At 62.5% G+C, this 25,469-nt stretch overlaps 3 protein-coding genes across 10 annotated transcripts in view; 1 reads left to right on the plus strand and 2 right to left on the minus strand.

Annotated features, from left to right (window-relative positions):
* The window catches only part of GON4L (gon-4 like), a 29,183-nt gene extending 20,830 nt beyond the window's left edge, over positions 1–8,353 (plus strand). Inside the window, exons 23-30 of the mRNA XM_068168860.1 lie at positions 623–766; positions 1,367–1,510; positions 1,761–1,880; positions 2,134–2,247; positions 3,514–3,721; positions 4,818–5,592; positions 6,447–6,549; positions 7,578–8,353. Of these exons, the coding sequence (XP_068024961.1) occupies positions 623–766; positions 1,367–1,510; positions 1,761–1,880; positions 2,134–2,247; positions 3,514–3,721; positions 4,818–5,592; positions 6,447–6,549; positions 7,578–7,727 (1,758 nt within the window). The 3' untranslated portion in view covers positions 7,728–8,353. The remainder of the gene's footprint in view (positions 1–622; positions 767–1,366; positions 1,511–1,760; positions 1,881–2,133; positions 2,248–3,513; positions 3,722–4,817; positions 5,593–6,446; positions 6,550–7,577) is intronic.
* Positions 8,076–13,570, minus strand: MSTO1 (misato mitochondrial distribution and morphology regulator 1). Of its 7 annotated transcripts, none has more exons than XM_068168861.1 (15): positions 13,473–13,570; positions 13,277–13,391; positions 13,154–13,208; positions 13,010–13,085; positions 12,805–12,853; positions 12,373–12,511; positions 12,161–12,278; positions 11,924–12,058; positions 11,685–11,837; positions 11,173–11,304; positions 10,845–11,032; positions 10,533–10,634; positions 10,326–10,444; positions 9,739–9,900; positions 8,076–8,582 (listed from the first exon to the last, which is right to left on the minus strand). In XM_068168861.1, exons 1-15 carry the CDS (start codon positions 13,545–13,547, stop codon positions 8,344–8,346), a joined length of 1,857 nt encoding a protein of 618 aa, XP_068024962.1. In that variant the 5' UTR covers positions 13,548–13,570; the 3' UTR covers positions 8,076–8,343. The 7 variants fall into 7 exon arrangements, with proteins under 7 accessions (XP_068024962.1, XP_068024963.1, XP_068024969.1 ...); XM_068168866.1 differs by having other exon boundaries at positions 8,496–8,582; positions 9,739–9,878; XM_068168864.1 differs by having other exon boundaries at positions 8,496–8,582; positions 9,739–9,889.
* A 108-nt stretch (positions 13,571–13,678) lies between these two features.
* Positions 13,679–25,454, minus strand: DAP3 (death associated protein 3). Of its 2 annotated transcripts, XM_068168858.1 has the most exons (13): positions 25,368–25,454; positions 24,250–24,296; positions 22,319–22,432; positions 19,355–19,456; positions 18,113–18,221; positions 17,591–17,683; positions 17,097–17,227; positions 16,881–16,961; positions 15,906–16,064; positions 15,346–15,405; positions 14,365–14,454; positions 14,022–14,139; positions 13,679–13,801 (listed from the first exon to the last, which is right to left on the minus strand). In XM_068168858.1, exons 2-13 carry the CDS (start codon positions 24,289–24,291, stop codon positions 13,716–13,718), a joined length of 1,185 nt encoding a protein of 394 aa, XP_068024959.1. In that variant the 5' UTR covers positions 24,292–24,296; positions 25,368–25,454; the 3' UTR covers positions 13,679–13,715. The 2 variants fall into 2 exon arrangements, with proteins under 2 accessions (XP_068024959.1, XP_068024960.1); XM_068168859.1 differs by lacking the exon at positions 19,355–19,456.
* Between the last annotated feature and the right edge of the window lie 15 nt (positions 25,455–25,469).

Genomic DNA, 25,469 nt, shown 5'->3' on the forward strand with positions numbered 1-25,469 from the left:
GGAGCTGCAGAGAGCAAGGAGCTCTCCTTCAGCCTCCTCCTCTCCAGCCTCACCACCCCCAGCTCCCTCAGCTGCTCCTCTCCAGACCCTTCCCCAGCTCTGTTGCCCTTCCCTGGCCCTGCTGCAGCCCTCAAAGTCCTCCTGGCAGTGAGGAGCCCAACCCTGACCCCAGGCCTGCAGCTGTGGCCTCGGCAGTGCCCAGCCCAGGGGCACAACCCCTGCCCTGCTCCTGGCTACACTGACCCCAGGGTTGCAGCTGTGGCCTCCCCAGAGCCCAGCCCTGCTCAGGCCCTGCTGGGCAGCTGCTGCATCCTTTCTGCCCTGCTGGGCAGCTGCTGCATCCTTTCTGCCCTGCTGGGCAGCTGCTGCATCCTTTCTGCCCTGCTGGGCAGCTGCTGCATCCTTTCTGCCCTGCTGGCTGTGGCTGCTGCCAGGCTGGAGGTCACTCAGTGCTGCTCCTGCAGAGCTTTGGTTCTCTGCCTTCCCTCTTCGGGTCCTGCAGTGGCTGTCAGTCCAAAGAGCGAGGCAGGCAGGGGTGCAGGGGTGGTCTGAGGCTGTTGGGGGTGCTTGGGGGTGTGCTGGGAGGGGAGGGGAGGCAGGGCTGACCCTCCCCCCGCGGCAGTTTGAGGAGCAGCAGGCCTTCGAGCGCAGCCGCAAGTTCCTGCGGCAGCTGGAGATCTGCTTCGCCGAGAACCCTGCTCACCACCAGAGGATCATCAAGGTGCTGCAGAGCTGTGCAGACTGCCTGCCCCAGGAGATTGCAGAGGTGAGCAGCCCTCCAGGCCCCTCCTTCCCCTCAGCCCCCCTGAGGGCAGGGACCTCTCACACCACAGCCTGGCTGCAAGCACCTCCAGGGCTGAGGCTGCCACCCCCTCCCTGGGCAGCCTGGGCCAGGCTCTCACCACCCTCCCTGGGAGGAGCTTCTTCCTCACAGCCAGTCTGGATCTCCCCCCCTCTAGATTTTCCCCATCCCCCCCAGACTCCACACAAAGTCCCTCCCCAGCTGGGCTGCTCCCAGGTGCTGCTCCTGGAGCCCAGCAGGGACCTGAAGCTGCCTCTCCAAGAGGCTTCCCGATGAACTGAGCTCTGTCTCTCCTCCCCTTCCTCCACCTTCCTTTTAGCACCTGGAGGGTGAAATTTTAGCTGAAGTGCCTCCTCCAGAGTCCTCCTGGAGCTGTGGAGGGACAGTCCTGGGCTCACTGGGCAGCTGCCTGTGGGATGAGCTCAGAATGGTCCTGAAGCAGCCCCAGGGCGAGCAGGGACCTGGCCTGCTGCAGGCCTGAGGAGCTTTGCCCTTCCCCTTGGGTCTGAGCAGTCCTGCATGGCCTGGAGCTCAGCTCCTCTGCCTGGTGTTCCTCCCTCTCAGCTGAAGACCCAGATGTGGCAGCTGCTGAAGGGCCATGACCACCTGCAGGATGAGTTCTCCATCTTCTTCGACCACCTGAGGCCCTCAGCCAGCCGCCTGGGGGACTTTGAGGAGATCAACTGGACAGAGGAGAAGGAGTATGAGGTGCAGCAGGCTGGCAGGGGAGAGGGAGGCAGAGAATCTGCTGGGGACTGAGCTTGGAGGACCCAGAGAGGGAAGCAGCAGGGGGCAGGAGGTGGTGGTGGAGTGGGGAGGAGGAGGAAGAGGAGGAGCTGCTGGTGGGGTGAAGCAAACTGCTCCAGCCTGCAGCTGAGCTCAGGACCCAGGAGCTCCTGGGGGGGCAAAGGGAGTTTGTGCTGCTGACAGCAGCTGGGCTGTGCTTCTCCTCTTGCAGTTTGATGGCTTTGAGGAGGTCTCTCTGCCAGATGTGGAGGAGGAGGAGGAACCACCCAAGATGCCTGCAGCCTCCAAGAATAAGAAGAGGAAAGAGATGGGAGGGCAGAGCAATGAGAAGGTGAGGCTGCAGCACCTCACTGCTCCAGCTGCCTGCTGGTGGGGGTGAGACATGAGGAGAGCCTAGAAGGAGCTGAAGGAAGAGGCTTGAAAGGCTTCCAGTGTGCTGTGCTGTGCTAGCAGTGCCTTCAGCTCCCCCTGGGTGTCTGCTGAGTGCCCCTCAGCCCTTCCTGCCTCCCTCTGGGGTTCCCCTTCCCCTGCCTGCCCTCCCTGTGGGCCCTGCTCGGTGCCAGCTGGAGTTTGCCTCTCTCCAGGAGGCAGAGTGGGTGGAGGGGATGAAGGAGTGCTCCTGCTCCTGCCACGAGGGCAGCAGTGACCTCAAGCTGAAGAAAAGCAAGAGGAGGAGCTGCAGCCACTGCAGCAGCAAGGTTGGTGCCTAGGCCAAGGCCTTGGGGGTGCTGAGGGGCAAGAGGAGTCCTGAAGTGTGCCCTGGGCTGCACCATCGAGGGAGGTTCTCCTCCCCCTCTGCTCTGCCCCAGGGAGACCTCCCCTGGAGCACTGCATCCAGCTCTGGGCTCCCCAGGTCAGGAGGGACAGAGATCTGCTGAGGGGGTTCAGGGGAGGGCTGTGAGGATGAGGAAGGGACTGCAGCAGTGCCTGGGGAGGAGAGGCTGAGAGCCCTGGGGGTGGTTGGTCTGCAGAGGTGAAGGCTGAGAGGGGAGCTGAGAAAGGTCTGTAGATAGCTGAGGGCTGGGGGTCAGGAAGGGAGGGACAGGGACAGGGACAGGCTCTGCTCACTGTGCCCTGGGACAGGCCAAGGGACAATGGATGGAGACTGCAGCCCAGGAGGTTCCACCTCAGCAGGAGGAAGAACTTCTGCCTTGTGAGGCTGCCAGAGCCCTGGAGCAGGCTGCCCAGAGAGGTTGTGGAGTCTCCTTCCCTGGAGCCTTCCCAGCCCCCTCTGGCTGTGTTCTGTGTGCCCTGTGCTGGGCTCTGTGCTCCTGCTCTGGCAGGGGTTGGACTTGAGGACCTCCTGAGGTCCCTTCCAGCCCCTCACATCTGTGAGCCTGCCCAGAGTCCTCCTGTTGTGATCTCCAGGCCTTGGGCTTTGCTGCTCAGCTTTATTTTGGCCACACAGAGCTCTCTCTCTGGAGCTCTGCCTGCACCTCTTGGCCTGCTGCTGTCTCACCTCCAGCTCCCTGCCTGCTGCTCCTCCTTGCTGAGCTAAGCAGAGTTAACTCTGGTGACCTTGTGATGATCTTCTGTTAGTGGAAAATGTTTGTGTGGCCACAGAGTGCAAAGAGCTCTGCCTCTTCCTGGCCATCAGAGAGGACTCAGCTTCCTAAAGGCAAAGAGGCTGCCAAAGAGAAACCTTGAGGGGGGCTGGGGCTGGACTGAAGAGGCCAAGGGGGGGCTGGGGTTGGACTGAAGAGGCCAAGGAAGGGCTGGGGTTGGACTGAAGAGGCCAAGGAAGGGCTGGGGCTGGACTGATGAGGCCAAGGGGGGGCTGGGGTTGGACTGAAGAGGCCAAGGGGGAGCTGGGGTTGGACTGAAGAGGCCAAGGGGGGCTGGGGTTGGACTGAAGAGGCCAAGGAGGGGCTGGGGTTGGACTGAAGAGGCCAAGGGGGGGCTGGGCTTGGATTGATTCCCCAGCTCTGATCATTTGTCAATCCTTTGGTTGTGTCTCCCCACAGGTTTGTGATAACAAGCTTTATAAGAACAAAGACTCCCCAGAGCTGAGTGCAGGCCTTGTGCCCCCAGAGTCAAGTCCTCATCCTGAAGGGAAGGAGCCTGGAATGTGCAAAGGACCTGCAGAGGAAGGCCTGGAGAGCAGAGATGAGGGAGAGGAGGTGCAGGGCAGAGCAAAAAGCAGCTCTAGGAGAGCAGAGTCCCTGGCTTCAGGTATGTGAGAGCCTGGTGAGCAGCAGGGGCAGAGCTCTGGCACTGCCCACTGCAGATCCACTCAGAGAGAACTTCTCTCTCTTTTTCCTTTCCTTTGGTTCAGAGCTTTCCCTGTCTGCATCCACTCAGGGTGCTCCAACAATGCAGCAGGGCTGGAAGCTGGCCAGAGGTGGGGTGAAAGGGGCTGCCAGTGAGGCTGCTTTGGTCAGGAGGAGCTCTGGGCTGCAGCCTTTGGGGGTATCTGTGCCCTGTGCAGCAGCACAGCCAAGCAGCAGCCTGCTGAGCTCTCTGCCAGCCTTTGTCTCTCCCTGGCCCAGAGGGCAAATGGCCTCCTGGGCTGCATCAGTGGAACTGTGGCCAGCAGCTCCAGGGAGGTTCTCCTCCCCCTCTGCTCTGCCCTGCTGAGGCCACCCCTGGAACACTGTGCCCAGGTGTGGGCTCCCCAGCTGAGGAGAGGCAGAGGCCTGCTGGGGAGGATGCAGTGAAGAGCTGTGAGGAGGAGGAAGGGACTTGAACAGCTGGCACAGGTTGCCTGGTGGCAGCCTCCTGGCTGGAGGAGTTTGCAGGCAGGCTGGAGGTGGCTGTGAGCAGCCTGCTGTGGGGTGAGGAGTCCCTGGGCAGGGCAGGGGGCTGGGGCTGGCTGAGCCTTGGGGACCCTTCCAGCCCTGCCAGCTCTGCTCTCCCCTCTGGATATCTCCAGGGATGGAGCCCCAAGCACCTCCCTGGGCAGCCTGTGCCAGGGTTCCACTGCCCTCCTGCTGCAGAACTTGTTCCTCACATCCCCTCTCAATCTGCTCTGCTCTGGTTTGAAGCCATTGCCCCTGGCCCTGCCCCTGCAGGCCTTTGGGAGCAGTCTCTCTGCAGCCTTCTTGTAGCTCCCTTCAGGCACTGGGAGGCCTCTCTGAGGTCTGCCTGGAGCTGAACACCCCCAGCTCCCTCAGCCTGTGCTCCCTGCAGAGCTGCAGGTGGTTTGGGAGCAGCTTTGTTGTTCTGTGCTCTCAGTGCCCCTCTTCTGCCCTGGGGTGGGAATCAAGAACTCTCTCAAAGCTTCCAGCAGCTTCTCCTCCTCACAGCCAATCTTTGGCTTTCTCTCCAGGACCTGCCCTGGAAGCCAGGATTGGCTCCACCAGAGATGCCCCTTCTGAGACAGCTTCCCTGCCTGAGCCCCAGGCCCAAGAAGCAGCTGTGGCTGCTGCTGTCACTCCTGAGGGGGACACTCAGCCTTCTGCCACTGGCCCCAGAGGGACACAGCTCCAAAAAGCAACTCTCAAACTACCTCAAGAAACCAAAGACTGCTCTTGCCCTGGGGGGGCTGAGAGTGAGGGCTTAAAGCAGCAGCAGAGGAATGCAGCTGCCCCCCTTGGGCTGGGCAGGGACCTGCTGCTCTCCTCTCATCCTGCTGCAGTGAAAGGTTTGACAGGACCCAGACCCTCTCCTGGAAGGAGTTTGTGTCAGACTGAAGGGCTTCACTCTGAGGCCTCAGAGAAGCTTGCTGCAAAATCAGCTGTGAAAGACTCTGAGGAACCACCTCTGGCTCTGGAAGGAAAGCCTGCAGCCAAGCAGGGCTGGGTGGCCCTGGGCAGAAAAGCAGCACAGGGCTGCAGCCCCCAGCCCCCTGCTAGCTGCACTGTGGACACAGATGAGTCAGCCTGCCCTGGGAATCCTCCTGAGGACAGACTCCAGTCAAATGCAAGCCAGAGCTTCCAGGGGCAGCAGCAGCACTGTGAGCAGCTGCAGTTCAGAGGGGGCTCTGCCTCCCTGGGCCAGAAGGAGGAGGAGCAGCAGCAGCAGCAGCGAGTCACAGAGGCCACTGTGTGTGCCAAGAACAGCAAAGTCAGCTCCACTGGGGAGAAGGTTGTCCTCTGGACCAGGTATGGCTGCCTGAGCTGCAGCTTGCAGCCTGCCTCTGCCCTCAGCTTTCAGCTCCCAGAGGATCCTTTGTGGCCATCTGGAGTCCCCTTTCCTCTCCCCTGCTCTGGGATGTTCCTGCCCTGGTCCAACAGCTGCCAGCTGGGTCCTGGGAGAAGCTCTGCTCCTGGCAGTGCCCTTCCTGTGCTTCAGGCTGGGAGAGGCCTTAAAGCTGAATGCAGCTCTGCCCCAGAGGTGCTTGGGGAGCAGTGATGCTAACCCCAGCAGAGGAAGCAGCCTGCTGGGCTCCTCCTGTGGCTATGACCCTGGGAACAAACCTCCTGGGCTCCTGCTGGGGGTTGAAGTCCTCAGCTCAGGAGGGACAGAGATCTGCTGAGGGGGTCCAAGGGAGGGCTGTGAGGATGAGGAAGGGACTGCAGCAGTGCCTGGGGAGGAGAGGCTGAGAGCCCTGGGGGTGGTTAGTCTGCAGAGGAGAAGGCTGAGAGGGGAGCTGGGAAAGGTCTGTAGATAGCTGAGGGCTGGAAGGGACAGGGACAGGCTCTGCTCACTGTGCCCTGGGACAGGCCAAGGGGCAGTGGATGGAGACTGCAGCCCAGGAGGTTCCACCTCAGCAGGAGGAAGAACTTCTGCCCTGTGAGGCTGCCAGAGCCCTGGAGCAGGCTGCCAGAGAGGTTGTGGAGTCTCCTTCCCTGGAGCCTTCCCAGCCCCCTCTGGGGTCCTGTGTGCCCTGTGCTGGGCTCTGTGCTCCTGCTCTGGCAGGGGGTTGGACTTGAGCATCTCCTGAGGTCCCTTCCAGCCCCTCACATCTGTGGTCTGTTCTCAGCTGCTTTCACAGCTCCTTGTGCTGCTCTTGCAGGGAGGCTGACAGAGTCATCCTCACCACCTGTCAGGAGAAGGGAGCCCACCTGGAGACCTTCCAGGCCATCTCCCAGAAGCTGGGCAACAAGACTGCCAGTGAGGTGAGGAAGGGAGAGCTTGGATCTGCTGCAGCAGAGGGGCAGGGGAGGGGGCAGGGGAAGTTTGCTGCTCACAAACCTCACTTCAATGTGATGCTGCCTCAGAGGAGGTAATCCCAGCTGGAAAGAAGGGAACCAGCCCCAGATCATCCCTGCCCTGTTGTGGGGGAGCCCAGAGTCAGGGCTGCCATGGGCCTTTGGTACTCCAGGCTTGCAGTTGGCTCCTCAGCCTTCCACAGCAACAGAAGGAATCTGTCAGGGTTTGGATCCTCAACCTTCCCTGCACAGCAATCCTCCCAAGCTGCCACAGCTCTGCCTGTGGCCAGCAGGATGCAGCTGTCCTGCCCAGGACATGGAGCAGCCCAGGGCTCCTCCAGTGTCTCTTCCCCTTTGTGACTCAACTTCCATCAGATGGGGTTGAGGAGGGCAGAAATGGAGAGAGATCCAGATTGGATGTGAGGAAGAATCCCCCAGGAGGGTGGTGAGAGCCTGGCACAGGCTGCCCAGGGAGGTGCTGGGAGCCTCAGCCCTGGAGGTGTTTGCAGCCAGGCTGGAGGTGGCTGTGAGCAACCTGCTGTGGGGTGAGCTTCCCTGTCCATGGCAGGGGGCTGGGGCTGGCTGAGCCTTGAGGTCCCCTCCTGCCCTGCCAGCTCTGTGCTCTCTCCTCTGAAGCCCTGGGACTGGGCAGGAGAGAAGGCAGAGAGGATCTGAGCAGTGTCTGTAGGTAGCTGAGGGCTGGGGGCAAGAGGAAGCAGCCCCAAGGCAATCAGGGACCTTGCCTGCTGGAGGTGCAAAGAGCTTGGATCTTCCACTTGGATTGGAGAAGTCCTCTGAGCAGTGTGCCAGCATGGCCTGAACCTGAACTCCTCTGCTCTGCTCCTCCCTCTCAGCTGAGGACCCAACCCTGACAACCCTGACTCTGTGTTTGGCCTTGGGTTTGTTTCATGGAGAAGCAGAAAGCTGCTGCCCTGCAACAGGGAATCCCCACCTGGGGCCCCTGCTGACCTTGGCTTTCCCTCCTCCTGCTGCAGGTCTCCCACAGGTTCAGGGAACTGATGAGGCTGTTCCACACCTCCTGTGATGGGAGCTCTGAAGATGAGGAGGATGCAACCAGTACCAGCAACACAGACCAGCTGTCAGACAAAGACCTTCTGCTCTCTGAGGAAGAGCCTGATGACTGAGGGGGAGCTGCACAGGCTCCTGCCTGCCTGAGGAGAGCTGTTTGCTGCTAGCCAGGTGCTGCTTGCACAGGTCCTGCACTTTGGTGTTTGCTTTCCTGCTGCACCTCCCAGACTCGAGGAGTGGAGAGGCTCTGGGCTGGGCACAGCCCTTAGGCCCTACCCAGGGAAGCTCCAACAAGGAAAGGACAGAGGTGATGCTTGTGGACACTGACCTCACCCCCTGGGGAAGCTCTGGGCCCCTGGAGGGAGCTGTAAATAGTGTAGCATAGTTGGCTGCTTCCAGCTCTGTGTTGCTGTTGCTGAGCTTTTCCCCTCCTGGTGCCTGTCTCTGGGGGGAGGCTTCCAGGCTTGAGTTCTGTATTTATTGTGCCCAAGAGGCAGAGCAGAGCAACTCTGCAGAGTTCTTTGGTGGTTTGTTTGTTCAACATACAAAACCAGCCCCCAGCCCCCCCAAAGCAGCTTCTACAGCACCACCTGGCCAGCTCCAGCCAGGCTTGGCAGCAGGGCTGAGCTGAGAGGAAGAGCAGAGGAGCAGCTGAGTCACCTCCACAGCATTCCCCTTGGCTTCCAAAGCCACTCTGAGGATCTTCTGCTCTCTCTGGCAATAAAGGTGAAGTTAGTCAGAATCTGCTTCATCTTCAGACTCCTCTGCTCCCAGCCCTGCCTCATAGCACTGGGAGAGAGTCCTCAGCTCCTCCAAGGCCACCTGGAAGTCCTCCTGCTCCACCCCAGCAGAGAAGAAGCTGGGGCAGCGCCGCAGGTCCAGCTGCTGCAGGTCCCTGTGCAGGCTGCGGAGCAGAGCCTGCAGCACAGGGGAAGCCTGCAGGGCTGCCAGGACAGGAACACTCTCAACAGCTGCAGGGACAAACAGCTGGGGTTAAAAAGCCACCAAAGCCTCCTTCCCTTCCCTTCCCTTCCCTTCCCTTCCCTTCCCTTCCCTTCCCTTCCCTTCCCTTCCCTTCCCTTCCCTTCCCTTCCCTTCCCTTCCCTTCCCTTCCCTTCCCTTCCCTTCCCTTCCCTTCCCTTCCCTTCCCTTCCCTTCCCTTCCCTTCCCTTCCCTTCCCTTCCCTTCCCTTCCCTTCCCTTCCCTTCCCTTCCCTTCCCTTCCCTTCCCTTCCCTTCCCTTCCCTTCCCTTCCCTTCCCTTCCCTTCCCTTCCCTTCCCTTCCCTTCCCTTCCCTTCCCTTCCCTTCCCTTCCCTTCCCTTCCCTTCCCTTCCCTTCCCTTCCCTTCCCTTCCCTTCCCTTCCCTTCCCTTCCCTTCCCTTCCCTTCCCTTCCCTTCCCTTCCCTTCCCTTCCCTTCCCTTCCCTTCCCTTCCCTTCCCTTCCCTTCCCTTCCCTTCCCTTCCCTTCCCTTCCCTTCCCTTCCCTTCCCTTCCCTTCCCTTCCCTTCCCTTCCCTTCCCTTCCCTTCCCTTCCCTTCCCTTCCCTTCCCTTCCCTTCCCTTCCCTTCCCTTCCCTTCCCTTCCCTTCCCTTCCCTTCCCTTCCCTTCCCTTCCCTTCCCTTCCCTTCCCTTCCCTTCCCTTCCCTTCCCTTCCCTTCCCTTCCCTTCCCTTCCCTTCCCTTCCCTTCCCTTCCCTTCCCTTCCCTTCCCTTCCCTTCCCTTCCCTTCCCTTCCCTTCCCTTCCCTTCCCTTCCCTTCCCTTCCCTTCCCTTCCCTTCCCTTCCCTTCCCTTCCCTTCCCTTCCCTTCCCTTCCCTTCCCTTCCCTTCCCTTCCCTTCCCTTCCCTTCCCTTCCCTTCCCTTCCCTTCCCTTCCCTTCCCTTCCCTTCCCTTCCCTTCCCTTCCCTTCCCTTCCCTTCCCTTCCCTTCCCTTCCCTTCCCTTCCCTTCCCTTCCCTTCCCTTCCCTTCCCTTCCCTTCCCTTCCCTTCCCTTCCCTTCCCTTCCCTTCCCTTCCCTTCCCTTCCCTTCCCTTCCCTTCCCTTCCCTTCCCTTCCCTTCCCTTCCCTTCCCTTCCCTTCCCTTCCCTTCCCTTCCCTTCCCTCTGCTGCTCTGCAGCAGTTGCTTTACTTGAACCTAAGGGCCAGGAGGAGGAGCAGAGGGCTGGAGCTGCTCTGCTGTGAGGCCAGGCTGAGAGTTGGGGTTGTGCAGGCTGGAGAGGAGAAGGCTCCCAGGAGACCTTCTGATGGCCTTCCAGGATCTGCAGGGGGCTGCAAGAAACCTGGGGAGGGACTTCTGAGGGTGTCAGGGAGGGATAGGACTGGGGGGGATGGATCCAAGCTAGAGGAGGGGAGAGGTGGATTGGGCCTTAGGAAGAAGTTGTTCCCCAGGAGGGTGGTGAGAGCCTGGCCCAGGCTGCCCAGGGAGGTGGTGGAAGCCTCAGCCCTGGAGGTGTTTGCAGCCAGGCTGGAGGTGGCTGTGAGCAACCTGCTGTGGTGTGAGGTGTCCCTGCCCATGGCAGGGGGTTGGAACTGGAGGGTCCTTGAGGTCCCTTCCAGCCCTGGCAGTTCTGTGACTCTATGAACTCAGCCTAGCACAGCAGCTGAGGAACTCTTTGCCCTCACAGCACTCAAAGGTGTTTGGGGCTTTAAAACTCAGATTCTTCTGCCTGTTAGCCCCTGCTGCCCCCACACTGCCCTCCCTGTTGTGCTTCTTACCTGCTGAGGGGTAACTGGGAGCTTTGTCCTGCAGGAAGCCTTCTTTGGTCAGAAGAGGAGAGAAGAACTGGGGGTATGGAGGCAGAGTGCTGCAGGGCTGCTGGAGCACGTGGGCTGTGCTGTAAGCAGAGGGGAATGGAGTTACCTCAGAGTCCTTTCTGCTCCCCAGGCTGAAGGTGCAGGGCTGAAAAGCAGCCTCTGACCAACCTGAATGCCCCAGGGAAGGTTGTGTGCAGGTAGTGCTGCAGAACCTGCTGGGTGCTCCCACAGCTGTGCAGTGCAGACAGAGGCTGCTTGGCTGGGCAGGGGCTGCAAAGGAAGCAGAGGCAGGGCCTGAGGGAAGGTGGCAGTGCCTCAGCTGCTGCTTCAGCTGCTTTGCTCTGAGGGCAGCACAGAAGTGGCCAACTCTCAGTGGATGATTTTCATCCCCATCCTGCTGACCCTCAAGGGCCTGTGAGGGGTTTGTAAGCAGCCTCTGCTGTGGGGAGCAGCAGAGCTCTCAGCTCCAGCACTGATTACCTGCTGCTGCTGCTGGCTTTGCCAATCCCTCGTAGCACAACAGACTGAGCAAAGCAGCAGCTGACCTTCTGCTCCCTCCAGGAAGAGAGAAGCTTCCAGGGCACATCCTGCTGGTAGGCAGACAAAGTATCTGCCAGGGAGCAGCCAGGTAGGGCAGGGAAGGGGAGAGCAGCCCAGGCAGCCACCACCTGCAAGCCAGAGGAGGATAAAGGACACAGAACCAGCTCCCCACATCCACCTGGGGCAGGATGGGTGACACAACAGCAGCTCTGGCCTGCAGCATTCAGGCAGAGCTGGAGGGAGGGGAGGTTGCTCTCCAGGCCCTGACCTTTCTGCCAGAGAAGTTGAGAGACTCAGCCAGGTGCAGCATGGAGCCCTGAGAGGAGCAGAGCCGGTAGGGAGCAGTGAGGGTGTCGAGAGCTGCTGCCAGCACTGCACTGCTGTGGTAGTTCAGTGATGCCTGGGGAGGGAGGGACATGGAAGTGACAACAGCAAAAGCCACTTGTGGGAGCAGCTCCTGGGTAAGCCATGAAGGTGACCAGAGGCTGAGGACCTCCCTTAGGGGGACAGGCTGGAAGTGTTGGGGCTGTTCAGCCTGGAGAAGGCCCCAGGGAGACCTCAGAGCAGCCTTCCAGTACCTGAAGGGCTCCAGGAGAGCTGGGAAGGGACTTTTGAGAGGGCTGGGAGTGCCAGGACGAGGGACAGTGGCTTTGAGCTGGGAGAGGGGAGATTGAGAGTGGAGAGGAGGAAGAAATTCTTGAGAGGGAGGGAGGGAGGGGGAGACAGTGGGACAGGTTGCCCAGGGAGGTGCTGCTGGGTGAGCCTCTGGACCCTGCCTACCTCACAGTTTATGTAGGGGAAGCTGACAGGAGGTCGTGGCCTGAGTCCCAGGCTGCCCCTGAGTGAGAGGGGGCAAAAGAGGGAGCTGTGAGTGGAGAGGTGAACAATCCCCAGGGCTGTGTTCATCAGTCTGTAACAATTCTTCTGAAGGTCCTGGGGGAAGCAAAATCCAATCCTCAGCATCTCAGAGGCGAGCAAGGGACTGGGGGTGCAAGTGCCACCCCCCACTGCCCACTTACTCCTTCATCACTCATGACTGGAGTCAAGCCCCAGGTCAGGATTCCTTTGCCTGAATACTCATCGTGGAGCAGCTCTGTCACCTTGGCTCCAACTCCAGAGAATCCATTGTGGAGGTCACAGAGGACCTGGAAGCCCTGTGGGGGGAAAAAGGGAATCACAGAATGGTGGCAGCTGAGCTTTAACCTTGAGCAGGAGCTGGCTCCCAAGCAAGGGAGGCTTGGCCTGGGCTGGCAAACCTGCAGCTGATCACACTCCTCAGCATAGAAGTGCAGCCGATCCTCCAGCTCCTCTGCACAGCCTGGGTCCTGCAGGAGGCTTTCACCCTGCCCAAAGGCTTCCAGACAACCACAGTCCCTGCAGCAAAGGAGAGGGGGGAAAGGTTTCCTCCAAGGCAAGAGGAAGATCCTGTTCTGGGTGCCAGGTCCTGACCCAAGCCCCTGGGCCCTACCCCTCGTGCAGGTACTGCCGGAGCACACAGAGGCTCTTGGGGTGCAGGGGGACGTTGAGGTAATCAGACCAGAGCTGCACCCTGCTGCCAGAGGGAAGCTCCTGGGAACCACCAAGCTGGGCAGAGGCTGCAGACGTGCCTGGAATGAGAGACAGAGGTGAAGAGGTCTGTACTGGGCAGGGGTGAGGCAGCCCGGGGGCAGGCTGGGGCTGCCAGAAGGGCACTGAGGGCTGGAGCAGGGCCAGAGAAGGGCAACGAAGCCGCGGAAGGGTCTGGAGAACAGGGCTGGGGAGGAGCAGCTGAGGGAGGTCATCCTCAGCTCCCTGTCCCAGGACCTGTTCTGCCCTTCCTGCAGCTCGCTGAGAGCAGCCCAAAGCCCCCGGGCCAGCGCCCCCCAGACCAGACCCGGCCCAGGGACACAGAAGGGCAGACCTGTGGCGGCAGCGCTGGAGCTCCGCTTCCCCCCACCGGAAGCATCTCCCTAGGAAAGAGCCCGGAGGTGGCTGTCAGGCGATGCTCCGCCGCCTCCCCGGCGCCTTACCGGGCAGGAGGTCCCAGCAAAGGCCGAGAGAAGCTGCGGGGGGGAGGCGGCGACCCTGCGCCGGCCTCCGGGACGCGGTTCCCCCCCCGGGCTCACCGTCCGGCTGCCGGCGTCCCGCGGCGCGGAGCTCCCAGCCGAATCGCAGTCCAGGTAGGAGGCGACCTCCCCATCCCTGCAACACAGAGCGGCGGCAGCTGCCGGCCCGCGGTCCCGCGCCCGCCGCCGCCGCCCCGCACTCACCAGCTCACCGGCGCCTCCGCGTCCGCCCCGCTGAGCCTCAGCGCGCCCACGCCGCCTGCAAGAGCGCCCGGTCACGGCAGGCTCCTCCCGCGGCGGGGCCGCTCCCCTCCCGCCCCCCGGTACCTTTCAGCTCCAGCGCCACCAGGCGCGGGGTGTGCGTCTCGCGCCCGCCCGGCTCCCGCCCGGCGCGGAGCAGCGTGCTGGGGCGGAGCTCGGTAGGGCCGCGCAGCGCGGCGGCCTGCGGCGGAAAGGGTGCGGCTCAGCCCCGCGGCCCGGCCCCCGCCCCGGCCCCGGCCCCGCTCCCGGCCCCGGCCCGCACCTGCAGCCCCCACCAGTGCGCGCCCACGCAGCCCGCGTAGTGCCCGAGCTGCAGGGTCACCGCCTCGCCCGGCATCGCCGCGCCGCGCCGCGCCGGCCCGGAAGTGCCCGCGGCCAGGCCGGAAGTGCGTCACGCCAGGGCGGAAGTGCCGCAGGCCAGGGCGGAAGCGCCGCCGCGGGGCGCACAGAGAGACACAGACACCGGGAGGCAGGGGAGGCGCAGCCGCCGCCGCCGTTTATTGCGCTAGAGCGGAGCCACCAGCCGCTCCAGCTGCCGCGGGTTGGAGCCGCTCAGGAACCGCAGCTCCTCCTTCCCGTCCTCTGTGTGCGCTGCAAGACAGAAGCTGCGTTGGGGCTGCGGCTGCGGCCCCCGGAGCCCTCCCAGCTGCGGCCGCCCCCAGAGCCCTCCCGGCCGCCCCCCCCAGAGCCCTCCCGGCCGCCCCCCGGAGCCCTCCTCCCGGCCGCCGCCCCCCGGAGCCCTCCTCCCGGCCGCCCCCCGGAGCCCTCCCGACCGCCGCCCCGCACAGGCTCTGCCCGGGCGGCCCCGGACCTTTCTCGTGCTGCAGCCACTTGCGGTCGAGGTAGTAGCTGTAGCAGCTCTCGAACTCCATCGGGCTGTAGTTGGGCACCGGGATGGGGACGAAGGGGTCCAGGGCATCAAAGCCCTCCTGGGGAGGAGAGCCAGGGGTGAGAGCCTGGCGCTGCCTGCTCCTGCAGGAGCTGCCTGCCACAGGGTGCAGCGCAGCCACGAGCTGGGCTGGAGCCATCTCAAAGCAGGACACAAAAGGTGGGAGCTGAAGAGGCTCCAGAGCTAGCTCTGCAGCTCCCTCAGGGGATGGCTGCTTGCTTCCCAGGGAGGAGAGCAGAAACCCCCCCAGGAGACTGTGCCTTACCTTTCCCAGCAGCTCCTGGGGCAGGTAGGCAGAGCTGGGCTTGAAGAGGGAGCCAGTCTGGCTGAGGGTTGCCACAATGGCACCTCCATTCTGCAGGGAGAGCAGAAACCCTTTAGCTGCAGCCAACCTCTGTGCCATGGGTTGGATAGGAAAGGGAGGTCCTGGGTTTGGAAGGGAGGTCTCTCCTCTTTGATCCTGGAGGGAATTCAACTCCAGAACTCTGCAGAGTGGATTTCTTGTCATGACAGAGACACCTCCCCCAGCCCAGGCTGCTCAGGGCCTCATCCAGCCTGGCCCTGAGCACCTCCAGGGAGGGGACAGCCACAGCCCCCCTGGGCAGCCTGTGCCAGGCTCTCTGCACCCTCACTCTCAACAATTTCCTCCTCATCTCCAGTCTCAGTCTCCTCTCTCCCAGCTCAAAGCCATCAGCCCTTGTCCTGTCACTCCAGTCCCTTGTCCAAAGCCCCTCCCCAGCTCTCCTGGAGCCCCTGCAGGTACTGAAGGCTGCTCTGAGGTCTCCCTGCAGCCTCCTCTTCTCCAGGCTGAACAGCCCCAGCTCCCAGCCTGTCCCCACAGAGGTTCTCCAGCCCTCTGATCACCTTTGTGGCCTCTTCTGGACCTACTTCAGGGTTCAATGCTTTGAAAAGGACTTTTCTGTACACTTTGAAGGCTGCTGCTGGCATCCAATGGATGGAAAAGCAGCAGCAGGAGCTGCCCTCCCCCAGCAAACCATTCTACAACTAATAAACCAAAGTGTTCCAAAGGTTCTTCAGCAGCTCTGGGTCAGGCTCACGAGCTGGGGCCTGGCCCTGCTGTGCCCCTGACCTGCTCAGCTTCTCTCTGGGGGGTGGCAGCAGCACTGGGGAGCTCCTGGCCCCTGTCAGACTCTGCTCTCCTCTGAAGCTTTGTGCTTGGCAGCACAGAGCTTTAACTGCTGGGACTCAGACACAGCCCCCCCAGAAAGCACAGGCTGGGACTCACCCAATTGTTCATCATCATCTTCCTCAGGTTGTAGACAAGGGTCAGCTCCTCTGGAGACACCTGGGGAGGAGTGCCTGGATCACTTTGCTTTGCCACCAGGCTCTACCCTGGGCACAAATCTCCCTCCCCCACTTTGGACTAGGCTGGGAGGAGCTTTTGCATCCTTCAGCTTCTCTTCCCCTCAGCATCCAGCCAGAGCTGTGCTGCAGAGGGCAGTGCTGACCCCAGGCGTGGGTGCTGGTGTCCTGCTGAGAGAACTCCCTCAGCACAAGCTGCTTAAGGCACCACCTGGACTCTGCAGGTCCCTCCAAGGAATTGCTTCCAGCTGAGCAAAACCTCCTCCCCTGCCCTCCCCTGCAGTGGGGTCCCAGAGGGGCCTGGTTGGAAGAGACCTTGAGGCCATCAGCCACAACCCAACACCTCCCTGCCCCCAGCTCCTCCTCCAAACACCTCCAGGCCTGGAGACTCCACCAGGGGCAGCCTGGGCCAGTGCCTGCTGCCCCCTGGGGTGAAGATGCCCACCCCCACCTCCCCTGGGGCGCCCCCAGAGCAGCTCTCACAGGGCTCTTGTCCTCCTTCCTCAGGGTGGTCCTGCCCCAGAGCGCGTTGACGCCGTCCACCGCCAGCAGCAGCCGGAAGGCGCCGGGCCGGCACTGCTGCCTCAGCTCCCTCAGCACGACCCCCACGGCATCACAGGCCACCCTGGCACGAGCCAGGCCCTGCCAGGGGGAAAAGCAGACAGCTGGCACAAAGCTGGGCACTGCCTGCCCGCTCCGGGGGGGCAGCCAAGGGAGGGAAGAGTCTGCGCGGAGGCAGCGAGCGCCGGAGGGAGGGCTCGGAGCCAGCACAGGCTCAGAGAGTGCTCTGCTTGGGAAGGCAGCTCCAAAGCTCAGCCAGTCCAACCCCCTCTGCACTCAGCAGGGGCATCCTCCCCTAGATGAGCCCAGAGCCCTGTCCAGCCTCACCCTGAGCAGGGAGGGAGCCCCAAGCACCTCCCTGGGCAGCCTCCTGCAGCGTCCCAGCAGCCTGAGTGCAGAGCTTGCTCCCAGCACCCAGTCTAAATCTGCTCTGCTTTGGAGCCCTTGGCCCTGGCCTCTCACTGCAGGCCTCTGGGAACAGTCTCCATCCTTGTAGCCCCTTCAGGTACTGGAAGGCCTCTATGAGGTCTCCCTGGAGCCTTCTCTTCTCCCTGCTGACCACCCCCAGCTCCCTCAGGCTGTGCTCACAGCAGAGCTGCTCCAACCCCCTGACCATTTCTGTGGCCCTCCTCTGGGCTGCTCCCTCAGCTCCATCTCCTTCCTGTGTTGAGGGCTCCAGACCAGGCTGCAGTACCCCAGGTGAGGTCTGCCCAGAGCAGAGCAAAGTGGCAGAATCCTCTCTGGACCTGCTCTGGATGCAGCCCAGGCTGGGATCTGCCACATGTTCCACTGCCAGGTTTGTGTAGGTAGGGAATTGCCTTCCACTTCCCAGAGCCATTTGTGTGACCTCCAGAGGCCATCTGTGCTGCAGCCACAGCAGCAGCTGCTGCTCCTCACCTGCTCCACCACCTCACCCAGCGGTCTGCCCTCCTCTGTGCTCTCCCTTTTGCCCCAGACATATTTCCTCTGGGTCTTGATCTGCAGGGGAGAGAACCAGGATGAGGCTGGGAAGCAAGGCAGAGCAGAGGGGCAAGCTCCCTGCTGCTCTGCCAGTGCCCCAGGTGATCCTGGGGGCCAGGGGCTGAGCTCCTGGCCCAGGCAGGCTCTGCAAACCTCCTGCAGGAAGTGTCCATTTGAGGTCTTGAAGTTCTTGAGCCAGAAGGCTGCTTGCAAGGGCTGATCAAATCTCTCCTTCTTGTAGGATGACTGCAGCAGCTCCCTGCAGTTTTTCACCCAGAGGTGAGCTGTAAGCAGAGGGAAGAGTTGGTTGCTTTGGGGGCTGCTTTGGGGGCTGGTCTGGCTGGGGGTTGTTTTGTGGGGGGGTGTTTGGATCTCCTCCTCTGCTCCACTGCTAAGCAGACTCTGCCATGAGGTGGTGATCAGCCCCCACTGAGAGCAGGGGAGGCACAGAGGATGTCTCCTGCCACCCCTGACAGCAGTGGGGCTGACTGCAAGGCTGGCAGAGCAGCTGCAGGCAGGCAATTAGCTCCTGCTTGCTTCAGGGGGCTGTGTGCTTCAGAAGCCTTCTCTGTGCTGGACAAAGAGAGGTTAAGCTCCCACCCCCCACCCTGAGCCTTGCTCTTGAGTTAGCACAGCAGAGCTCTTACCATCAGGGATGTGCAGCACCAGCCAGCCCTGCCTCATGCAGTAGTGAACCACGTGGCACAGGGTCATGGTCTTCCCTGTTCCCCTCTCACCATCTCCAAGGAGGGCTGTCAAGGAAAGCTCTGGAAGGCCACTTGGAATCCTCACTGACTGCAATCCCCTTGTAAAAGGCCTCAGGGAAGCTCAAAGGTTGTGACAGGAAGGTTGGCACTGGGTCAGGCTGCTGGTCAGCAGCAAACCTGGCCCCAGGAGCTGCTCCTCTGCCTCTCTGCTTCATCCCAGCTGTGGCTGCCATGCCCTCAGCTGTGCTGACAGCCTGCTGGGTGGCAAGTGGCCAGAGAAGGCCATGAGGGGGCTGGAGCTGCCCTGCTGGGAGGCCAGGCTGAGAGAGCTGGGGGTGTGCAGGCTGCAGAGGCCCTCCTGGAGCCTATGGAGCACAGCAGGCAGCAGAGGCTCATCCCCAGCTGTGCAGACTCCCCTGGTGTTTAGCCTGCCCTCTAGCTTGAGGGGATGCTGAAGGATACAGATCAGGTATCTGACAGCTGGGTGGGCAAAGTTGGAGCTCTTCAGGTAAGTGAGGAGCTCCAGAGCTGGCTTCCTCACCATCAGGCAGGCTTCATTGAAGGTCTTGATCTGAGAGGAGGAAGAGAGGATGAAGGAGCCAGCTGCTGGCACACCACAGCAGCTGCTGGCACACCACAGCAGCTGCTGGCACCACTCCACCTCTGCCTGGCACTGCACAGGGGCTCCATGCCCACTGCTGCCCCCCTGCCCACCAGGGGAAGCTTATCAGGTGGCTCAAGTGGGACTTGCCCCTGCTGTGCCTGCAGAGCAGCTGCTGCAGCAGGTCCCCAGGGCTCAGTCACCTCACAGCACTGCTCCCCAGGTCAGGAATCTCTTCTGAGCTCTGGCAGGGAGGCTGCAGGAGCTGCTGGCAGAGCCTGAGCCCCTCCCAGCAGGGGCTGGCTCACAGCTGAAGCCAAGAGGCAGGACTGGGCCTGTTGCTGATATAAACTGAGCTGAGGAGGCAGCCTGGCTCAGGGGCTGTGGGAGATGTGCCTCAGGTGCTCAGAGGTAAGGAGCTCAGCAGCACTGGCTGCATGGCTTCATGTCAGCAGGACCAGGAGCCAGCTGGGCAGGAGCTGAGCCCAGGGGCCTGTGGTGATGGGATGAGGAACCAGGGCAGGGTTAGGCTGGACATCAGGAGGAAGCTCTGCACCAGGAGGGGGGAGAGGCACTGGAAGAGGCTGCCCAGGCAGGAGGTGGAGGCCTCAGCACTGAGACTGAAGGTCAGACTTGCTGGGGGCCTGAGCAGCCTGAGGTGTCCCTGCTGAGTGCAGGGGGTGGCCAAGAGGCCCTTGGAGGGTCCCTCCCCACCTGCTGCACTCTCTGACAAGATGCTGCCCAAGGGGAGACCCTCCCAGCCCTCTGCCACCACCCTGCCTGGGTTGCCTCCTGCCTGGCAGAGAGCAGCGAGGGCCAGGGGCAGTGAATGGCCTCCTGCAGCACACCTTGGTTCCAAGAGACCAGAGGGGCCTGGCTCTTGCCCCCAGCCCTGCTGCAGGGCCCAGCAGCTGCCCCCCTGCCCCCAGCCCTGCCCCCAGCCCTGCTGCAGGGCCCAGCAGCTGCCCCCCTGCCCCCAGCCCTGCTGCAGGGCCCAGCAGCTGCCCCCCTGCCCCCAGCCCTGCCCCCAGCCCTGCTGCAGGGCCCAGCAGCTGCCCCCCTGCCCCCAGCCCTGCCCCCAGCCCTGCTCCTGGGCACAGCACCTGCTGCTGGAAGCGAGGGGGCAGCCCATGTGGAAACACAACCTTCACCTCCTCCAGTGGGATGCTGTAGTGGCGACCCTCATGCTGCTGGCTGTGCCTGGCCTGGGGAGCAAAGACAGCCTGTAAGCCCCAGGGCAGGCTGAGCCTGCTGCCAGGGGGCAGAGTGGATCTGAGTGGAGCAAAGACAGCCTGTAAGCCCCAGGGCAGTCTGAGCCTGCTGCCAGGGGGCAGAGTGGATCTGAGTGGAGCAAAGACAGCCTGTAAGCCCCAGGGCAGGCTGAGCCTGCTGCCAGGGGGCAGAGTGGATCTGAGTGGAGCAAAGACAGCCTGTAAGCCCCAGGGCAGGCTGAGCCTGCTGCCAGGGGGCAGAGTGGATCTGAGTGGAGCAAAGACAGCCTGTAAGCCCCAGGGCAGGCTGAGCCTGCTGCCAGGGGGCAGAGTGGATCTGAGTGGAGCAAAGACAGCCTGTAAGCCCCAGGGCAGGCTGAGCCTGCTGCCAGGGGGCAGAGTGAGGCTTAGGGTTAGGGTTAGGGCTCAGGTGCATTCTGGATGCAGAGTGGAGTGGAGCAGGCAGGGATTGCTGCCTCACAGGGATCACCTCCTGGGAACCTGCACTGCAGAGCAGGAACTGTCCCAGGGCATTGCTGGCAAGGCCTTGGGAAGGGCTAAAGGGAAGGGAACTGCTACCTGGCAATAACCAAAGGGTTCCTTGAGCTCCTGCCTGAACCTTGGCTTCTTGGCAGCAGCAGTGGCTCTGTGCTCATTAATTTACCTCATCCTTGATTAGCCTACTGGTCCTTCTGGCTACCAAACTCCTCAACTGCACTATGACCCTTCTGGAGTCCTATCCAAAGGGTCTGCCCCAGGGAGACCTCCCCTGGAGCACTGCATCCAGCTCTGGGCTGCCCAGCTCAGGAGGGACAGAGATCTGCTGAGGGAGTCCAAGGGAGGGCTGTGAGGATGAGGAAGGGACTGGAGCAGTGCCTGGGGAGGAGAGGCTGAGAGCCCTGGGGGTGGTTAGTCTGCAGAGGAGGAGGCTGAGAGGGGAGCTGAGAAAGGTCTGTAGATAGCTGAGGGCTGGGGGTCAGGAAGGGAGGGACAGGGACAGGGACAGGCTCTGCTCACTGTGCCCTGGGACAGGCCAAGGGGCAGTGGATGGAGACTGCAGCCCAGGAGGTTCCACCTCAGCAGGAGGAAGAACTTCTGCCCTGTGAGGCTGCCAGAGCCCTGGAGCAGGCTGCCCAGAGAGGTTGTGGAGTCTCCTTCCCTGGAGCCTTCCCAGCCCCCTCTGGCTGTGTTCTGTGTGCCCTGTGCTGGGCTCTGTGCTGCTGCTCTGGCAGGGCTTGGACCTGAGGGTCTGCAGAGGTCCCCTCAGCCCCTAGCCTCTGAGGTCTGCTGGGCTCAGAGTGCTGTCTGGGCCCCAGCTGTGCTCTCTGGCTTGTGGTCAGTGCTGCTGCAGCAGGCTCAGATCCTTCTGCAGTTATTTACAGTGCCTGCTAGGAGAGCTCTGCCTGCACTCTAGGAAGTGGCTGCTCTGGCATCTCAACACCCACTCCATGCCTTGGCAGCTCCCTCCTTGCCTTCCCCCTTCACTGCTCTGTTCTAGCTGCAGTGCTCACACAGCAGCTTTCTGCTTGCTCTTGGTCTAGGCCCCAGCTCTGTGCCTTGTGTGCTTAGGCCACCCCTCTGCACTCCCTCCTGGGTGACCTGGAGTGCCTCCTGTGCCAAGCTCTGGCTGCCTCCCCCAGCAGCTCTGCCAAGCTGTGAGGCTTCTGTCCTGGAGGTGCTCAAGAGCAGTGCTTGGGGACATGGCTTAGTGCTGGGCTCGAGAGCACTTCCTGGTGGGACTCCATGCTCTGCAGAGGCCTTGGCCAGGCCAGACAATTCCATGGCTCCCTGATTGCACCCCAGGGCTGGAGGCCTCCTGGCTGGGCACAGCTCAGCAGCACTGTGTGCATGGCAGAGTCCTCCCAGCAGAGCAGGACTCCAGAGGCCATTTCAGTCTCAGCTTCATTGCTGCCTAACCTGGGGCACATTCCTTCCCTCCTCACTCCAGAGTGGCTCAGGGATCTCCCTCCTCCCCTTGGAGCCACTCAGAGTTCTGCTGCTGGCAAAGCACAGAGGGGGGAAAAAAACCCAGCTGGGTCTTGTTGAGACTGGAAGTTTTCATCTGGCCTTCTTAATCCATCTGTAATGGGAGTGGGGAGGGGGCAGGCAGGGCAGGGGGCAGGCAGGGCTCTCAGGGCTGCTGGGGGAGCCAGAGGCCTCTGCTGCAGGCCAGGAGGCTGCTGCCAGGCACCAGGCACAGCCAGGCAGAGTGCCACAGCCAGTTGCCTGGCAACCTACATGGTAGGCACAGGACAGTGGGGACAATCCTTGCCATCTGGACTCTTCTGTGCAAGCCATAGAGACACTCTCATCACGTGAGGAAGATCATCTGCATGCTGCTGTTTCCATAGAGACCCCAGAGGAATGGGGATTGAGAGGCTCCAGTTACAGAGGCAGCAGCACCTCACAGCCTCCTTCCATTCATCCACTCCACTCCATTCTGTGCTTCAGACAGGGAGTGTGAGGCTGGAATGATGATGCTGCAGGGGCTGGGCTGTGCTGAGCTCAGCTGGGGGTTTCTTTCCACCCCCCCTGCGTAGCCAGAGGAGCCCTGGAGGTGAATTCCTGGGGTCTGAGGCCAAGCTAAGCCCCAGCCCAGCTTCCACAGTGCACAGCCTGGCTCATCTGGGCAGCTCTAGAGAGGGAATCAATCCCTGGCCCAGGAGCTCTCAGGCAGGGGACTGACCACATCCTGCTCCCAGCCAGGCACAGCCTGACCTGGGCTGGGGGGGGGCAGGCTCCCACCCTGAGCCCTCTCTGCTCCCCACCCCCCCCAAAAGCACTTTGGCAGCACCCCTGGCTCCAGGCAGCCCCAGGCCCCTGCTGGGGCCAGCAGCAGTGGTGGCAGTGACTCACAGGGTCGCTCTCACTGGTGCAGAACACTGCTCTGGGTCTCTCTGCCGGGGCCTGGCTGGCAGCAGCACTCAGGCAAGCCCTGGCTGCTGTGTGCAGGGCAGAGGCATGGTCCAGCTGAGGAGGAAAGGCAGAGAGAGAGACAAGCTTTACAGATCACCTCTGGGACAAACCCAACCCCCTCAGCTCGTTTCCACAGTCACAGAGGGGTGGAGGACTGGAAGGGAGCCCTGGAGGTCACCCAGGCCAAGCCCCAGGGCAGGGCACCTAGAGAAGGCCACACAGGAGCACAGCCAGGGGGGCTGCAGTGACTCCAGGGATGGAGGCTCCAGCACCCCTCTGGCAGCCTGCTCCAGAACCTCCTCATGTTTAGGTGGCACTTCCAGCACCTCCCTGGGCAGCCTGTGCCAGGCTCTCACCACCCTCCTGGGGAGGAGCTTCCTCCTCACATCCAATCTGAGCCTCCCCACTTCTAGTTCTGCTCCATGCCCCCCAGCCCTATCCCTCCCTGACACCCTCAGCACTCCCTCCCCAGCTCTCTTGCAGCCCCCTGCAGATCCTGGAAGGCCACAATGAGGTCTCCTGGGAGCCTTCTCCTCTCCAGCCTGCACAACCCCAACTCTCTCAGCCTGGCCTCAAGGCAGAGCAGCTCCAGCCCTCTGCTCCTCCTCCTGGCCCTGCTCTGGACAGGTTCAAGCACCTCCAGCTCTCCCTTGGAACAGGGGTTCCAGGACTGGAGAGGATAGGACAGAACAGACCAGACCAGGTTGGAAGAGACCTTTGAGATCACCAAGTCCAACCTCTCACCCAGCACCCATCCAGTCTCCTCCTAAACCCCTCCAGGGATGGGGACTCCACCACCTCCCTGGGCAGCACAGCCCAGTGGCCAATCTCTCTCTCTGTGTGAAGATTTTCTTCCTCCCCTCCAGCCTAAACCTCCCCTGGCACAGCTTGAGACTGTGTCCTCTTGTTCTGGTGCTGGGTGCCTGGGAGGAGACTGACCCCCAGCTGGCTACAACCTCCCTGCAGGTAGTTGGAGAGGGCAATGAGGTCTCCCCTGAGCCTCCTCCTCCCCAGGCTGAGCAACCCCAGCTCCCTCAGCCTCTCCTCCCAGGGCTGTGCCCCAGACCCTTCTCTGGACACCTTGCAGCAGCTCAACCTCCTTCCTGGCCTGAGGAGCCCAGAGCTGCCAAGGGGCAGAGCAGCCTACCCCAGATGCCTGAAATGGCAGAGAGCTGCCCCAGGATGCCTGGAGGTGCATCCCAAGGCTGTGTGCTGGGAGGTGCAGCTGCTCCTGCATGGAGCTGCTCTGGCACCCAGCTCCCCCTGCACAGAGCTGCTTCTAAAGGCTCCACCAACCTCAGCCTCCAGAGCTGAGTCACAGAATGGCAGAGGCTGGAAGGGACCTCCAGGGATCACTGAGTCCAACCCCCTGCCAAAGGCAGGACCCCCCAGGGCAGTCTGCACCAGCTGGGTCCTGAAAGTCTCCAGAGGGCTCCACACCCCCCTGGGCAGCCTGCTCCAGGCCTCCCTCACTGTAAAGGAGTTTCTCCTCATGCTGAGGTGAAACCTTCTGTGTTCAAGTTTGGATCCATTGGTCCTTGTCTTACTGCTGTGCACCAAACAGAGCTTGGCCCCCTCCACTTGCCCCCACCCCTCAGATGGTGATGGACATTGATCAGCTCTGCAGACTGAACAGCCCCAGGGCTCTCAGTCTCTCTTCACAGGGGAGATGCTCAAGCCCCCAGATCATCCTCATGGCTCTCCCTGGGACTCTCGCCAGCAGATCTCTCTCTTGAGCTGCACTCCAGAGAGGCTGCCACACAGCCCTGCACAGCCAGGGGCACAACCCTGCAGCCCAGCAGCTCACAGGATCATGGAAGTGGCTGGGCTGGAAAAGACCTCCAAGACCATCAGGCTGCCCCAGGACTCACCTTTTGAGGCTGGCAGGCAAGGCCCTTCAGGCTTCTCAGCATCTCCCCTGCAGAGACAGAAGGGCATGTCCTGTTTTGGGGGCTTCATTTGTTTGGTGTTGGTTTTGTGTTGCTTTGCTCTTTTTGTTTTACTTATGCTGGGAGAGGAAGGTTCCTGGCCAAACCTTCCTGCTGCCTGCTTCCCTCCTGGAGTGCAGGGCTGAGATAACGAGCAGGCAGCAGGCAGCATGCAGGCAGCAAGCAGGCAGCAGGGAGGCAGCAGGGAGCCCTCCCGCGGCATGCAGGCAGCATGCAGGCAGCAGGCAGCCCTCCCGCGCAGGCAGCAGGCAGGCAGCAGGCAGGCAGGCAGCAGGCAGTATGCAGCAGGCAGGCAGCAGGCAGCCCTCCCGCGCAGGCAGGCAGCAGGCAGCAGGCAGGCAGCAGCCCGCAGCCCTCCCGCAGCAGGCAGGCAGTATGCAGGCAGCAGGCAGGCAGCAGGAAGCCCTCCTGCAGCAGGCAGGCAGCAGGCAGGCAGTATGCAGGCAGCATGCAGGCAGCATGCAGGCGGCAGGCAGCAGGCAGGCAGCAGGCAGCATGCAGGCAGGCAGCAGCCCGCAGCAGGCAGCAGCCCGCAGCCCTCCCGCGGCAGACAGGCAGCAGGCAGGCAGCATGCAGGCAGGCAGCAGGAAGCCCTCCTGCAGCAGGCAGGAGCCCGCAGCCCTCCCGCAGCAGGCAGGCAGCAGGCACGCAGCAGGCACGCAGCAGGAAGCTCTCCCGCAGCAGGCAGGCAGCAGGAAGCCCTCCTGCAGCAGGCAGCAGCCCGCAGCCCTCCCGCGCACGCCGCCCGCCCCAGCACCCGGCAGGCCGCAGGCTGCTTCCCCGGGCCCTCGGCGCTGCTCCGCCTGATCCCTCCCGCGGCCCCGCAGCCGGGTCCCGTCCCCGCGTGCCCGCACGCGGCCGCGCCGCCTGGGGCCGGGCTCGGCCACGCGCCTCGCGGCTCGGTCCCAAGGGCAGCGGGCGCCAAGCGGGCGGCCGGGCCGCGGGTTCCAGGCAGGGGCTCCAGGCGATCTCCCTGCCCTGGCCAAGCGATGCTCCCTCCTCCGCCGCGCCGGAGCCGAGGCCGGTGGCCCGGCACTCACCGGCGCCCGCAGCTCCTTCCCGCGGACAGGATCGGCGGCGCCGGAGCCCGGGGAGGACGCGGGGCCGCTACGGGAGCCGGCGAGGGCCAGACGGGGCAGGAC

The sequence above is a fragment of the Melanerpes formicivorus genome, unplaced genomic scaffold, assembly GCF_026170545.1.
Source record: "Melanerpes formicivorus ecotype bairdi unplaced genomic scaffold, bMelFor1.0.p_v2 SCAF_158, whole genome shotgun sequence".
Lineage (NCBI taxonomy): Eukaryota > Metazoa > Chordata > Aves > Piciformes > Picidae > Melanerpes > Melanerpes formicivorus.

Excerpts from the sequence above, each read along its gene's own strand:
- MSTO1 (XM_068168861.1), bottom strand. The coding sequence starts at position 13,547 with ATGCCGGGCGAGGCGGTGACCCTGCAGCTCGGGCACTACGCGGGCTGC. Across the intron at positions 11,838-11,923 it reads CAGTCATGAGTGATGAAGGA|GACCTTCAGAAGAATTGTTA; the intron begins GTAAGTGGGCAG and ends TGCTTCCCCCAG. Across the intron at positions 8,583-9,738 it reads CTCCTGGCCCTTAGGTTCAA|CTGTTGAGAGTGTTCCTGTC; the intron begins GTAAAGCAACTG and ends TTGTCCCTGCAG.
- DAP3 (XM_068168858.1), bottom strand. The coding sequence starts at position 24,291 with ATGCTGAGAAGCCTGAAGGGCCTTGCCTGCCAGCCTCAAAAG. Across the intron at positions 14,455-15,345 it reads AGATGATGATGAACAATTGG|AATGGAGGTGCCATTGTGGC; the intron begins GTGAGTCCCAGC and ends CTCTCCCTGCAG. Across the intron at positions 14,140-14,364 it reads CCCAGGAGCTGCTGGGAAAG|GAGGGCTTTGATGCCCTGGA; the intron begins GTAAGGCACAGT and ends TCTCCTCCCCAG.